This window comes from Nicotiana tabacum, chromosome 8 (genome assembly GCF_000715075.1).
Source record: "Nicotiana tabacum cultivar K326 chromosome 8, ASM71507v2, whole genome shotgun sequence".
Taxonomy (NCBI): domain Eukaryota; kingdom Viridiplantae; phylum Streptophyta; class Magnoliopsida; order Solanales; family Solanaceae; genus Nicotiana; species Nicotiana tabacum.
The window spans coordinates 24070959-24085343 of NC_134087.1; the positions used below are offsets into that span (position 1 = coordinate 24070959).

General features: G+C 36.0%; 1 protein-coding gene across 1 annotated transcript; it reads left to right on the plus strand.

Annotated features, from left to right (window-relative positions):
• Positions 1–11220: 11220 nt before the first annotated feature.
• LOC142163002 (secreted RxLR effector protein 161-like) lies at positions 11221–11913 on the plus strand. The gene is made up of 2 exons (XM_075220246.1): positions 11221–11509; positions 11570–11913. Exons 1-2 carry the CDS (start codon positions 11221–11223, stop codon positions 11911–11913), a joined length of 633 nt encoding a protein of 210 aa, XP_075076347.1.
• Positions 11914–14385: the final 2472 nt, after the last annotated feature.

The window sequence follows — 14385 nt, forward strand, 5'->3', positions numbered from 1 at the left end:
TAAATGAACCACCCGATATTAGCCCTATGCAAATAGACGATCATCCTCCAACAATATCTTCTGCATCTTTTCTACAAACCTTACTCTCCAACACATCACTCTCCATTGACACTATTATTTCACCATGTGAAACATCTATAGTTGATCTATCAGATGAAAGTCTACTTACCCACAATGAAGAGGATATCTTTGTCCCTATATTGGCAAAGGATCAATGCCGGTTATATTTTCCTTGGAAATACTCAATTATAATCAAAGTATTTGGTAGGAAGATAGCCCATCAACTATTAAAAAATAATTAACATCCCTATGGCACCCGACTGAAAATCTGCCCTTAATCGATCTTGGCTCCGACCTCTTTCTTATTAAGTTTGAAAGGAAGAAAACATGTTAAAAGCTATACATGGAGGCCCATGGTTCATCTTGAATCATTTTTTATATGTTCATAAATGGGAACCCAAATTCATAGCATCAGCCACACAACTAACCTACTCAGCAATTTGGGTTCGTTTACCAGAGCTTCCCACAGAGAACATGGATCATTCATACTCCATGGAGGAGTCAATTGAGAGGCATTTTTTTGTTGATTTCTTCTACTATCCTCAGGGTGTTAACTGGGCAAAACTTTAAGAATGAAATGAAGATTTTTTAAATTGTGGTTTAAAATAAACCATTTAAATTTATGTGGCTAAAAAGTATCTCATTAAGAATAAAATATGAAGTTTAAAGTTAAATTTTTACTAAATTAAGTGTCATTCTTTTGGGAGTGATTTAAAAAAAAAGTTTGTCATATAAATTAGGAGACAAGAAGTATATTATTTGATGATAATTAAGCTTTTTAAATAAGATGTTCATTGAATTTAGTTTTTTTCAGAAAGAAACAAAAGAAAAGGAGATTAAAAAAGGGGTTACAAATGTAAAAAATGGTAGGTATGAGTGACAAAGTCTTCTGTGACCTAAGCTAAATCAATGCACCATTAAATTTTGCAATTCCAATAAACATAATATGCATATATATTTTTCTAGATTTTTTACCTATAACACGAGGTTCACGTGCACCATAACTTATTAATGTATACGCCCCTCTACTTCTTTAAATAAACTCCTAAAGACATGGATTTCTAAAATCAGGTAATAGAAAACATTATGCTCATCAACCAAACTAAGCTCACTCGAAATACATTGACAAAAAACAGACAATGTCTTCACGACTTAAATAACTAGAACCAATACTAGTACGAAGTGTTTAGATTCACAATTGGGAATTGGGATGCGTTGATGATCAAGCTTGATAAATGAAATAGCCATAACTAAAATTAATAGAGATCTAGTAACATCTTCAACTCCATTTTCTGTTCTTCCTCTTCAACGAGTGGATTGGGGGGGCATGTCCTCTACTGCTTTGAGAAAGGCAGCTACAACGGGCATGCCCTTAACTTGCCTATTTTGCATCTTTTCGCAGCCTTCTCAATGATATCAGTCTTGAGATTATCTTCTTTCAATTTGTTGGAGTATTGATGCTAGACCATAAGAAGAGTCCAACCACCGAAAATAGAAAGCTATCTGCTAAGATATCAGTCGCATTTCGTACATCTTGTGTGCGTCATTAGGTCAGTGAACATCTCGTTGGACCATATACATAAAGAAAAAGTGCTTGTGAGCTATACTTTCGCGATAGTTCGACGGAACGTTTCATGATTCGACTCAATTCTCTCGATTCTTCACGCAACTATCTTCGTTGCAGCTTACAAAATAAGGGATGTAAACCGTACAACGAGCATTTATACTGAATTGGGAATTGATTTTGGTTTTATTGGATTTTGAATTCTGATTTCCAATTTATAGGGGTGAGAGGGCAGCAAGCGGGCACCTCACACCTCCTGTACCCTACCCCTCTCCCACATGTGGAAGTGCAATGTAGAAAAAGACAAATCCGTTAATTCAAACTTTACCACATAAAATCATGTGTTTGTAATATGTCACCTAGATCTTGTTATAGAACGCTTTATTTAATAAGTACGAAGATTTGAGTAGTTTATATCAAAGTTCTAAAATATTTTTACGGTTAACTAAGCAATCTTTTTCTTTATATGTAAGTTTTGTTATATTTTTTCCTTTTTTCTTACAAATTTCAATATTTATCTAAGTGAAAATAAAGTCATGAGATTCATTATTAAATATTGAGGCCTCAAAAATTTGCTTTATTAGCCTCCCTTGAGCTGCCCATGCGCAGCTCCCAGGTAGGCAGTAGGTATGGATTCAACTTTGTTATTATCAAGACAAGCAAATCAATGGATTAGGCTAAGTAAAATAAGCAAATCAATGGATAAGGCTAAGTAAATTTTCTTCACCTTATATATGCTATGGTGGAAAAAGATGCCTCTGAACAGAAACCAAGAAATCTGGATTTGCACTATAAGCTCTCGTTTGGCCATAGATTTTGACTTCATTTTTTCAAAAATTTATGTCCAAAAGCGAGCTAATTCTTTTGATAAGCAAAGGCATCATTATTAATTTAAGCTCAGCATCAAGCTGGTATGAATAAGGGTACAAAAAATTAGATAGGAGTCCTCCAAGTAGGAGATTGTTGGGATATACTATTAACCATACGGTTTAGACATAGTATTATATTTTATTCTTATAGAACAGTTGTTTATTTAATTTTATAAAGCACTATTTTAAATAGATCATTTGTTACATGTGTGTCCTTTTAGTTATGTAGTAGACAATTTAGTGTATGGAGTCTTAGCTCATGCACAGAAGATTAAATTGTTGGTTCTCATAATTAATAAACTATGTTCACAATCAAAGATGTTGTTGGACAAAATATCTTGATGATTGTAGCACAAGATTATCGAATAATTTGTCTTGATTATGGGAGTAGTTTTACTCCAACTTCTTGTGCTAGTATACTCAGTGTATATTGAACGGACCAAATAGAGAAAATATGTTTTTGTACTGAATATATAAAACATTTTCTCTAATTCATTAAATAAGCTTATACTCCTAATCTTGATATAATTATTATGATCAATGTAATTTATTTATTGTTTTGATTTATCAAAAGGTACGGCTCTATTTAAAGTTCGTATATGCCTAATAGATTGGACAATAACGAATAACATTTGTGAATAATAATTAGTTGATAGAATCCATGACTCGGTTTTGTGTTTGATGATACCCCTTTATGTAAGCTTATAAGTTTTCATGTGAAAACCCGGTCGGTGAATTTTGTATCCGTCACATGAAATAGTTTAAGCGAAATTATAAAGGATTTAATTAGTTAATTTAATTAAATTTTCAGTGATTTAATTTTATTAACTGGTATTTGAAATCTTAACAGGGGAGTTAAAATAAGTGTTAATGAATTTTCGAAATTCATATTGAGGAGTTCAATTGCAATTAATTATAGTAAGAGTTAATTCATGCTAATTTCGAATTAATACTATAATTAGTAGCCTCTTATTATTTATGTGGTCCCTGCTATACCTAGTAAAAACCTGGACAAATTTGGATAAAAAGTAGCTTGGAAGAAAAGTTATCCTTTTGAGTTAGAGTAGAATTTACTTGCAGAATCTTACACGTTTTTGAGCCCATATTGTGGCTTAATTTCGGGTCTATTAAAGGAAGAATAGTTTCACCTAATAACTTACCTTTCAGTTGTATTGTTCTTGTCCACCCAATAGTAAAATCGTCCAAGATTTTACTAGGCAAATAGCAGAAGACTGCAGCCCTGGATTCTTGTTGTTTGGAAGGTTTGTGCAACTACTTCAAGAGGTTAGTGTTTCTAATCTCGTTATTATTGCATTGTCTAGTTTACATGTATTTGATGTCTGGATTATATGCTTGCTTCCGTTGCGCATGGTCTAACAATTGGTATCAAACGTCGTCTTACATCTAACTAGATAATGTAATACAGCATGCGTAGAGTAATATTAAAATGTGTTATTTAATGATACATGTTTGGGATGAGTATTCTATGTTAAAACGTGATTGTATTTATTAGTATCTTAATTCTATAATTCTGAAATTATGAATTAATATACACGTGTATAAACAGTGGTGTTATATTTAAATAACAGTCTGTTTAAATTATGTTTTTTGCTGAATAGCAATTTTTTTATAAAAATGTGACTGTGTTTTTGAATGCTATTAATTCTGTAATTATGGGTTAATATACATTTGTATAAACAGTGAATTAATACCATTAATCTGTTTTAGTTGCGTTCTGTCCATAATCACAGTGTTATATTAATAAAATTTGACTGTTTTGTATGATATTAGTTCTGCAATTTTGGATTAATATACAAAATTATGAACAGTATCGTTTTTGACTAGTGAAAAACATATTGTTTTTACAATTCTGTCTAAACACGTTTTTATTAAAAAAAATTATTTTGAGTTCTGAAATCATGTGTTAACAAATATCAGTATATTATATGATTTGAACAAGTCAAAATAATTAAAAACCCTTAAAACACCAAAAACAGAATTTTAGAAATTTTAGAATTCTGAAATTCTATCGAACTCCGATTGACCTCAAATTTGGTAGGTTCATCGGAAACGGCCCAACTTAAAAAACACATTAGCTTTACTGATGATGTACGTCGTTTTTCGGGCATTCGGGGTCGTTTAGATGGAGTTTTGGCCTTTTTTTCTATTTTCTGGAATTTTTTTAATAAAAAATATTAATAGAAATCTGTGATGGTAGGGTTTAATTCTCATTGTTTTCAATCATGTTTTACAGTAATATAATGAATATATATGTTGACATAGTCTTCTTCCACATCGGATAAATTCATTATAGATGATTACTGTAGTTTTGCCTCTAGTTATTTCATTACTTGTATTAACTCTCCAACTGAGTTACATGTTGATTGAATGAAACTAGGGTTTATAAAAGTGATATTTACCTATCTTAAATTAACAGTTTACTCTACATCTGAGTTGGTCCTGTTTAAATTTATGGGGTTAATATCTTATGTCACTCATATATTTTGCATGAATAGTTAAGTTTCCCTAACGAATCTAACTATTCAATGGGCATGGTTATATATGTAATGTGCTTTTTTGAATTTAATCATTCTAAATACATAACTAATGATCTATTTAATGTGAATATCTCTCAGATTAACCATGTCTTCATTCAACCCACTTACCTCAATTTTGAACCAAAACAAGTTAGAAGGACCGAATTATGTTGACTGGAAAAGGAACCTTGATATTGTCCTAACTACTGAAGGTTACAAATTTGTTATCACTGAGGAGTGCCCAGAAAAACCTGAAAATGCTACTGATGATCAGGTTAAGACCTATGACAAATGGGTTAAGGCTGATGAGATGGTGCGATGTTTACATTCTTTCCTCTATGGCGAATGTTTTGCAATATCAGCATCAGTCTATAGGGTCTGCTTATGATATGCTCGAAAGTCTCAAAGAGATGTTCGGTGAGCAAAATTGTGCAGCTAAGCAGACAGTCATGAAAGCCCTTTTGAACACCAAGATGGCTGAAGGATCATCGGTCAGGGACCATGTTCTGAAGATGATGAGTCTTCTGAATTAACTGGAGGTCCTTGGAGCTGTGATTGATAAAGAGTCTCAAGTTGAGATGGTCCTGCAGACTCAGCCTGACAGTTTTCAACAGTTTCGCTTGAACTATAATATGAACAAAATGAATTTGTCATTAGCGAAATTGTTGAATGAGCTGCAAGCGGCAGAATCTATTATCAAACAACAAGCTCCAGTTGTGGCACTCAATGTTGAGAAAGCTTCGGTTTCTAAGTCGAAAGTCAATAAGAAAAAGAAGAAGGCTCAAAAGGTTCTAGCACCTGGTGGTGCGGCTGGTGTGAAAAAGCCCAAAAGCAAGTGCTATCATTGTAAGCAACCTGGGCATCACAAGAAGCAATGCCCTGCCTATCTGGCAAAGTTGAATAAGCAAGGCAATTCAAATTTAAATGTCATTGAAACTTGTTTAGCAGTTGTTGCTACCATATTTTGGTGTAGATTCGGGAGACACTAATCACATCTGCACTACTTTGCAAGGGTTTCAGGAAATGCGACGGCTAAGTGAGAATGAAGTTTGCATTTTTCAAGCCAATGGCGAGCCAGCACCAGCTTTAGCTTTAGGAGATATTAGAGTTTCGTTAGTAGTGATAGATTTTTAGTTTTAAAAGATGTTCTCTATGTACCTTCTATTAGAAGGAATTTGATTTCAGTTTCGAAAATAATGGATGCTGGTTATAATGTTTACTTTGCTAATAACTCTGATGTTATTAAGTTTAATAAACATTTTATCTACATTGCTGCTAGAGTACATGACCTTTTTATTCTTGATATATCTCCTCATGTGCTACAACAACCAAAAGAACTAAATAACATTAAGTCTGAATACTCAATGACAGTTTACTTCTAGGAATATTTGGTGACTGACAATAACAGATGATTACTTAAAATATGGATATATTTATCTATTGCAACGTAAGTCTGAATGCTTTGAGAAATTCAAAGAATTTAAGACGAAAACGGAGAAACGACATGATAAATATATCAAAACATTGCGATCTGATCGTGGTGGTGAATACCTTTCTGTGGAATTCATACAATACTTATCAGATAATGGAATTACATCTCAATTATCTGCCCCAGGAACACAACAACAAAATGGTGTCGCAGAAAGAAGAAATAGGACCCTTATGGAAATGGTTAGATCAATGTTAAGTTATTCCGATTTGCCTCCTTCCTTTTGGGGATATGCTTTAGAAACAGCAAACTACATTCTAAATTTGGTTCCTTCAAAGTATCCAGTAGAATTGTGGATTGGGCGCAAGCCAACTTTACGGCATATTCCGGTTTGGGGTTGTCCAGCACATGTGCTGAAAGGGAAAGCGGATAAATTGGAATCAAGGATAGAAGTATGCATTTTTATTGGATATCCAAAAGGAACAAAAGGCAGTTTGTTTTATTGTCCCAAAGAAAAGAAGGTAATTATTACGACAAATGCCAGATTTTTAGAAAAGGACTATCTAACGAACCATATTCCTAGAAGTAAACTAGTTTTACAGAAATTAAACAATGGAGTAACTAAAGACTCATCTCTAGAACATATCCCGGAAGCCAGTATTGACATACCACTTGTCACGACCCCAACCCCGAACCCGGTTGTGATGGCGCCTCTCGTGAAGACAAGACCTGAAATTTTAACCCAATTCGCCTTTTAAAATAGTTAAGCAACACAAAATTAGTCTAAACATGATTAATAACCCTGAATAGCGAAAATAACGATAACAATACGGAAGCACAACCCGACACAGCCCTAACTGGGGTGTCACAAGTCACGAGCATCTACTAGGGTATAAATACAACTGAAAGGTCTGAAATATACAAAACAAGACTAATGGATGAAGAGGGAGAAAAGCGGTGCTGCGAACGCCGGCAGCTACCTTGCTAAACTCCGATGACTCTGCCTCCGATCAGCCAAAACCCGCTATCGGGTGTATAAATACCTGAATCTACACACAAGGTGCAGGGAGTAAAGTGATTACTCCAACTCAATGAGTAACAAATGTAAACAAAGACTGAAGGCAAGAAATCACGTAAAGCATATCAGGATGTTGTATAGAAGCAGTTCAAAACCAGTAAGAAAATAGTGAAGCTGTGAAAACATCTTAGTTCAGTTTGAAACTTCTTGGTAAATGACTTTTGCAACGGTTATGCAAATGAATACAGAACAATTAATACAGATAAGCACAGATATCCGCCTTGGGCACAAACATACAATTTAAACACGTAAATATCAGGAAAATAAGAAAAGATAAACACATAAGGTTCGCCCCTCGGGCACAGTCTCAGAACAATACCAGCCCCTCGAGCTAAATCTCACATCACACTAGGTACCCGCGCTCACTGGGGGTGTGCAGACTCCGGGAGGGGCCCCTTATGTCCCAAGCGCAATATCAAGCCATCTCGTGGCATCAAATCTAGGCCCTCGGCGTCATATCAATCAAGCCACCTCGTGGCGTATATATGTATCTCTGACCCTCGGCCTCATATCAGTATCAGTGTATCCTCACATCTGGCCCTCGGCCGTACTCAATCCAAAAAATCATCATAAACCCCTCGAGCATTAGTAAAAACAGTATTTCTCAGCCCAAAACATCATTTAAAATATCATTGAAGTCTCAAAACTGAGTAAAAATGGCTGAGTAGTAAAACAGTGGGAAATAGCATGACTGAGTTCAAATAATAAGTCAAAACAGTAAGGAAATAGTGATAAAAATTTCTGAATGATTCAAATAGTTGGCACGAAGCCCAAATATGGCAATTAGCCCAAATCATGATGATAACAAATAAAGTTTAGTCAAATACGCGATAATATTATCAATCGGGACGGACCAAGTCACGATCCCCAATAGTGCACGATCCCACGCTCGTCATCAAGCATGTGTCTCACCTGAATATAGCACTACGATGTGCAATCCGGGGTTTCAAACCCTCGGGACATCATTTACAATCATTACTTACCTCGAGTTGGCTAACTCTCTAGCTCGCGACGCCTTTGCCCCTCAAATCGGCCTCCACGCGTGCTGAATCTATCCACAAATCAGAACGAGAACATTAAATATGCTAAGGGAACACATCCCAAGCGAAAACAATCAATAACTGACACAAATCCCGAAATTAACAAAACCCGAGCCCCATGCCCACTTCTCAAAACTCAGAAATTTTCACATCATTAGATTCTTCATCTCCTCACGAGTTTATACATATCAAAAGTTCTCAAATCCAACCCCAAATGGTCCTCCAAATCCCCAATCAAAAGTCCAAAATTCCAAGCCCTAGTTCTTCCATTTTTATCCCTTTAAACCCATTAATTACAGCCTTAATTCATGAAATTGTACCATAGAAATGTGTTTTTAAGTCCAAAATCCTTACCTCCACGAAGTCTCTTTGATTCCTCTCTTCAAAATTGCCTAAAGCTCCCAATTCCGAGTACAACCTTCAAAAATCGCGAAATAAGACATATATACATTTTGCCCAGACATAACCGCATCTGCGGTCCAAAATCCACTTTTGTAGTAGCATATATGCGGTCAACACATCCGCTTCTGCGGAGTTCATTAAACCGGCCCAAGCCGCATCTGCGAACCTCTTCCGCAGATGCGATCCCTTTAGCCGCTTATGCGGTCACGCTCACCTGACCCATTTTCGCTTCTGCGATGAAACACCCGCATCTGCGGCACTGCATCTACGGTCCACAAACCGCAGACGCAAAAATACCAGAAGCAGCAAATCTGAAGCTGCAACACAAATTCCAATTTCTCCGCTAACTATCCGAAATAACCCCGAGGCCCCCCGGACCTTGACCAAAAGCACAAACATGACATAATACTTTATTCAAACTTGTTCCAATCATCAAAACACCTCAAACAACATCAAATTACTCGAAACGCATCGAATCCAAGCCTAAGTTTCAAAAAATCTTCCAAAATACGCTTTCGATCAAAAACCCAATCAAACCACGTCCGAATGACCTGAAAATTTGCACATACATCCAAAATGACACAACGGAACTACTGCAACTTCCGGAATTTCATTACCTCTATATCAAAATCTCACCTATCAACCGAAAAACGCCGAAATATCAATTTCGCCAATTCAAGCCTAAACCTTCCACGGACTTTCAAAAAGCATTCCGATCACGCTCCTAAGTCCTAAATCACCTCACGGAGCTAACCAAATCATAAAAATTCCAATCCGCGATCATATACAAGTAAGTCAAATATTGGTCAAACCTTTCAAATTTTAAGCTTCAAACTGGGAACTGTTCTTCCAAATTCATTCCGATTATCCTGAAAACCAAAATAAATGATTTGCATGGGTTGTAAAACATCACATAGGGCAAGTCATGCCCGAGAACTGACGAGAAAAGTGCAAAAGCTCAAAACGACCGGTCGGGTCGTTACACCACTGCATTATCGTAGTGGGAGAAATGTCAATAGGCAGCAGATTGCACAAGAGCAATTGCCTGACATCCCACTACCCCAAATTAGTGGGAGTAATGTTGAGAAACCTCAGATTATTGAGCAACCTCATATTGTTGAACAACCTGAAATTGTTATGCAACCTGCACTCCAGGAAGAAGTTAATGATATCCCAGTACCGCAAGGTGTGGAGGATAACATTGAGGCTTCAATTCCAGGAAATGATGTTGTGATTCAACAACAAAATTAGCCTCCACCTGTAGTGACTAGTCGTAATGGGAGAATTATTAGAAAATCTCTCCGATTTGCGCTCTTGGGAGAATCTTATGATAGAATCCCTCAAGAGCCTAATACAGAACCTATTAATTACGGTGAAGCACTACATGATACAGATGCTGATAAATGGGTTGATGCTATGAAATCTGAAATGGAGTCCATGTACTCCATTCAAGTCTGGGATCTTGTAGAACCACCTACTGGAGTCAAACCCATAGGTTGTAGATGGATCTATAAGAAAAAGAGAGGAGTGGATGGAAAAGTGCAAACTTTTAAAGCTAGGCTTGTTGCAAAAGGGTTTAATCAAAAAGAAGGGATCGATTATGAGGAAACCTTTTCGCCGATAGCCATGCTTAAATCCATTAGGATTCTCTTATCCATTGTTGATCATTACGATTATGATATCTAGCAAATGGATGTCAAGACCGCTTTTCTAAATGGAAGTCTTGATGAGTGCATCTATATGGCACAACCAGTTGGTTTCATAAAAAGTGGCAATGAGCACATATTGTGTAAATTAAAGAAATCCATTTATGGATTGAAACAAGATTCTAAGGCATGGAACACCTATTTTGACGCATCGATTAAGACCTTCAGTTTTGATCAATGTGAAAATGAGTCTTGTGTCTATAAGAAGTGGAATGGAGATACAGTTACATTTTTTGTTTTGTACGTAGATGATATTTTGCTCATAGGAAATAATGTGAGCATGTTGAATTCAGTAAAGGAATGGTTGTCCTCACGTTTAGATATGAAAGACTTGGGACATGCAGCACATATCCTTGGGATCAAGCTTATGCGAGATCGCAAGCAAAGAATATTAGGCTTGTCCCATACACTTTATATTGATACTATTCTCACCAGGTTTAGCATGCAAGATTCCAAGAAAGGGTTTCTCCTCTTTAGACATGGAATCTCCCTGTCAAAAGATTAGTCCCCAAAAACGACAAATGATATAGAAAAGATGAAGGTGGTCCCTTATGTTTCGGCTGTAGGGAGTCTTATGTATGTTATGCTATGTACTAGACCTGACATTTGCTTTGTTGTTGGCATGGTTAGTAGATTTCAGTCTAACCCTGGTCGAGAACACTGGACTGTTGTTAAGCATATAATCAAGTACTTGAAGAGGACTAAGGATTATATGTTGGTGTATCACTTAGGTGATCTTGCACCCATTGACTATACTGATTCAGATTTCCAGTCAGATAAAGACTCTAGAAAATCTAACTCAGGATATGTTTTTACCTTAGGAGGTGGAGCCATAAGTTGGAGGAGCATCAAGTAATCATGTGTTGTTGATTCCACCTTGGAAGCCGAATATGTGGCTGCATCTGAGGCAGCTAAAGAGGATGTTTGGCTCAGAAACTTTCTGAAAGAGCTTAATGTGGTTCCTTCGGTTCAAGCACCAATTGTACTTTATTGTGACAATAGTGGTGCAGTTGCAAACTCGAAGGAACCAAGAAGCCATAAAAGGAGTAAGCATATTGAGCATAAATATCACTTAATTCGGGACATAACTCAGAGAGGTAATGCAAGAGTGTTGAAGATTGCGTCAGAGGACAATTTGGCAGACCCGTTTACAAAGAGCTTGACACAGAAGATTTTTGACAAGTATGTAGAAGGAATGGGTGTTAGAGTAGTAGACGCATGGTTATGAGTCCAAGTGGGAGATTGTTGGGATATACTATTAACCATGCAGTTTAGACATAGTATTATATTTTATTCTTTATGGAACAATTGTTTATTTAATTTATTAAATTCAATAAAGTACTATTTTAAATAGATAATTTGTTACATGTGTGTCCTTTAAGTTATGTAGTAGACAATTTAGTGTATGGAGTCTTAGCTTATGCACAGAAGATTAAATTGTTAGTTCTCATAATTAATAAACTATGTTCACAATCAAAGATGGTGTTGGACAAAATATCTTGATGATTGTAGCACAAGATTATCGAATAATTTGTCTTGATTATGGGAGTAGTTTTACTCCAACTTCTTGTGCTAGTATACTCAGTGTATATTGAACGGACCAAGTAGAGAAAAGATATTTTTTTACTGAATATATAAAATATTTTCTCTAATTCATTAAATGAGCTTTGTAACAACTAAATTTCGCTCCTGAAAAAAATAATCAAGACAAGAAATAGAGCGACAAATATTATATTTAATTTCAAGTGATGGGGTTACAATCACTAAAATATCTCTAAATCTAAAAAGATGTAGTCCTCTGATTTTTCTCCTCACGGATGATGGTTCAAGGGCTTGAAAGCTTGATCTTGAACTTGACGGATTTTAGATTTGTAGTACGTCACGAACGATCTGAAGCTCGTCACGAACCAGAATTTGGTGTTGGGTTATCACGAACGGAAGATTTGAAGCCGTTCGCCTATGACTTGAGTTCGCCTTTGGAATTTGACCAAAGACGACGTTGCAGATATGGATGGAGACCTTGATGCTATTCTTCAGAGCCTCTTTAGCCTTTCCTTCTGCTTACTTGCTTGTCCCTTAGTCTTCTTCTTTGACCCTTTTATATAGGTGTGGGGTGGAGTAATCTCCAGAAAACTCTAGTGGATCATTGGGCTTGAGGCTTATGGGCCGACCCATTTGATAGAAGACCAATTTGCGGGCTAGCCCAATAATATATTGGACTTTTATTTAAATCAATTCATTTTAGATTTAAATAATCGACCCGATTATACTAGCCCATAGTATCATTTGGACTAATATATATTTAATACGTGATTAAATCCAAATTACTTGTGGATTTAAATTTAATAAAATTTTATTTGTCTACAAATGCCCCCTGCTTCAAGGCTTGTCGCGGTGTAGGCTTGCTGAAATGAACAATGAGACTTGAAGTACCCGTGGACGTTGATATTTTTTTTCCAGCACTTGTGGTGACTTCTACCGGTCAAATTTGAACTTTTATCGAGTTGCACATTTATGTGAAATGCTAAATACAAACTCCAAACAAAAATTAACCTTCCAATACTTTGGTTGTAGAACACGTGTGTGCAATGTAATTTGATTTGGAAGTAGCAATTGCAAATTTTAGTAATGGAGAATTCTTGCAAATTGTCAGACAACTTTCCATGTTTGTCTCTTTTTTTTTTGGTTGTGTTCCATGTTTGTCTCACGCGTTAGGTCTATTTCCTTTTTCACCAATTTGAATTTTGTCTCAAAATTTCCATATGAGGCTTGCTAGTCAACGACCAATTGAATCTTATTTCTAAAGGAAAGTTCTTGTTCATCAAGCTAACAACAGCTGACTTAACACTTCTATAAATAGAAGAGGTCCTAGAACGTTTTCCATGAAGGTTTTCTGCCGTTTGTCCTTAATTTTGCTTTGGCATCTATTTACAGTTTGTACCCCTCAAAAGAAAATTTTGCATGTTGGCATAAGAGCATCAAAACACGAATCGCTTGATCATTTTGATGTTAAACTCGTAGGAATACGGATATAAGAAAAATCAGAGCAAAATACATTTTGTACCTCCTCTGGTAACATTTAAACTTCAGTCCGTAATCTGTCGTTTTATATTACTCAACTTTGCATGTCTGTGGCAAAAAGTTCATATCTTATTGTCAGAGACTTCAAATAATGAGCCGCTTGATTTTGCTAAAAAAAGACACGGAGGGCTGCAACATATCCAAGAACCGGAACAAAAATCCTTCTGTACCATTTTAGGTATTGTTTTGAATTTTTGTTTCACGTGCTGCCGCGTTTGATCTTTCGGTTTTGCGCATCTTCACAAAAACTTCATATCTTGGTGTAGGAACGAATCATGAGAGGTTTACGGCTACATAAACTACGCCCGGAGTACTACAAAATACCAAAAATTTGGATTTAAATTCGTATTGTATCATCCCAGGTGAGCTTCATAATCTTGGTTCAAGTTCTGTCACGCTCGACATTTCAGTTTTGCGCGTCTTAACCAAAACAATCATATCTTGGTGTAGGAATGCCGAAATTGCGAGCGGTTTGTGGTGACGGAAACTAGACTTCCGGAGTACGACATAGGTAAAAATCATAATCAGAATATGCTGATATATTCCCAGATGTTTTCTCGAATTTAAGCAACATATTATGACATGCTGCCCCATTCTGTCTTGCTGTTTTTTTCATAGA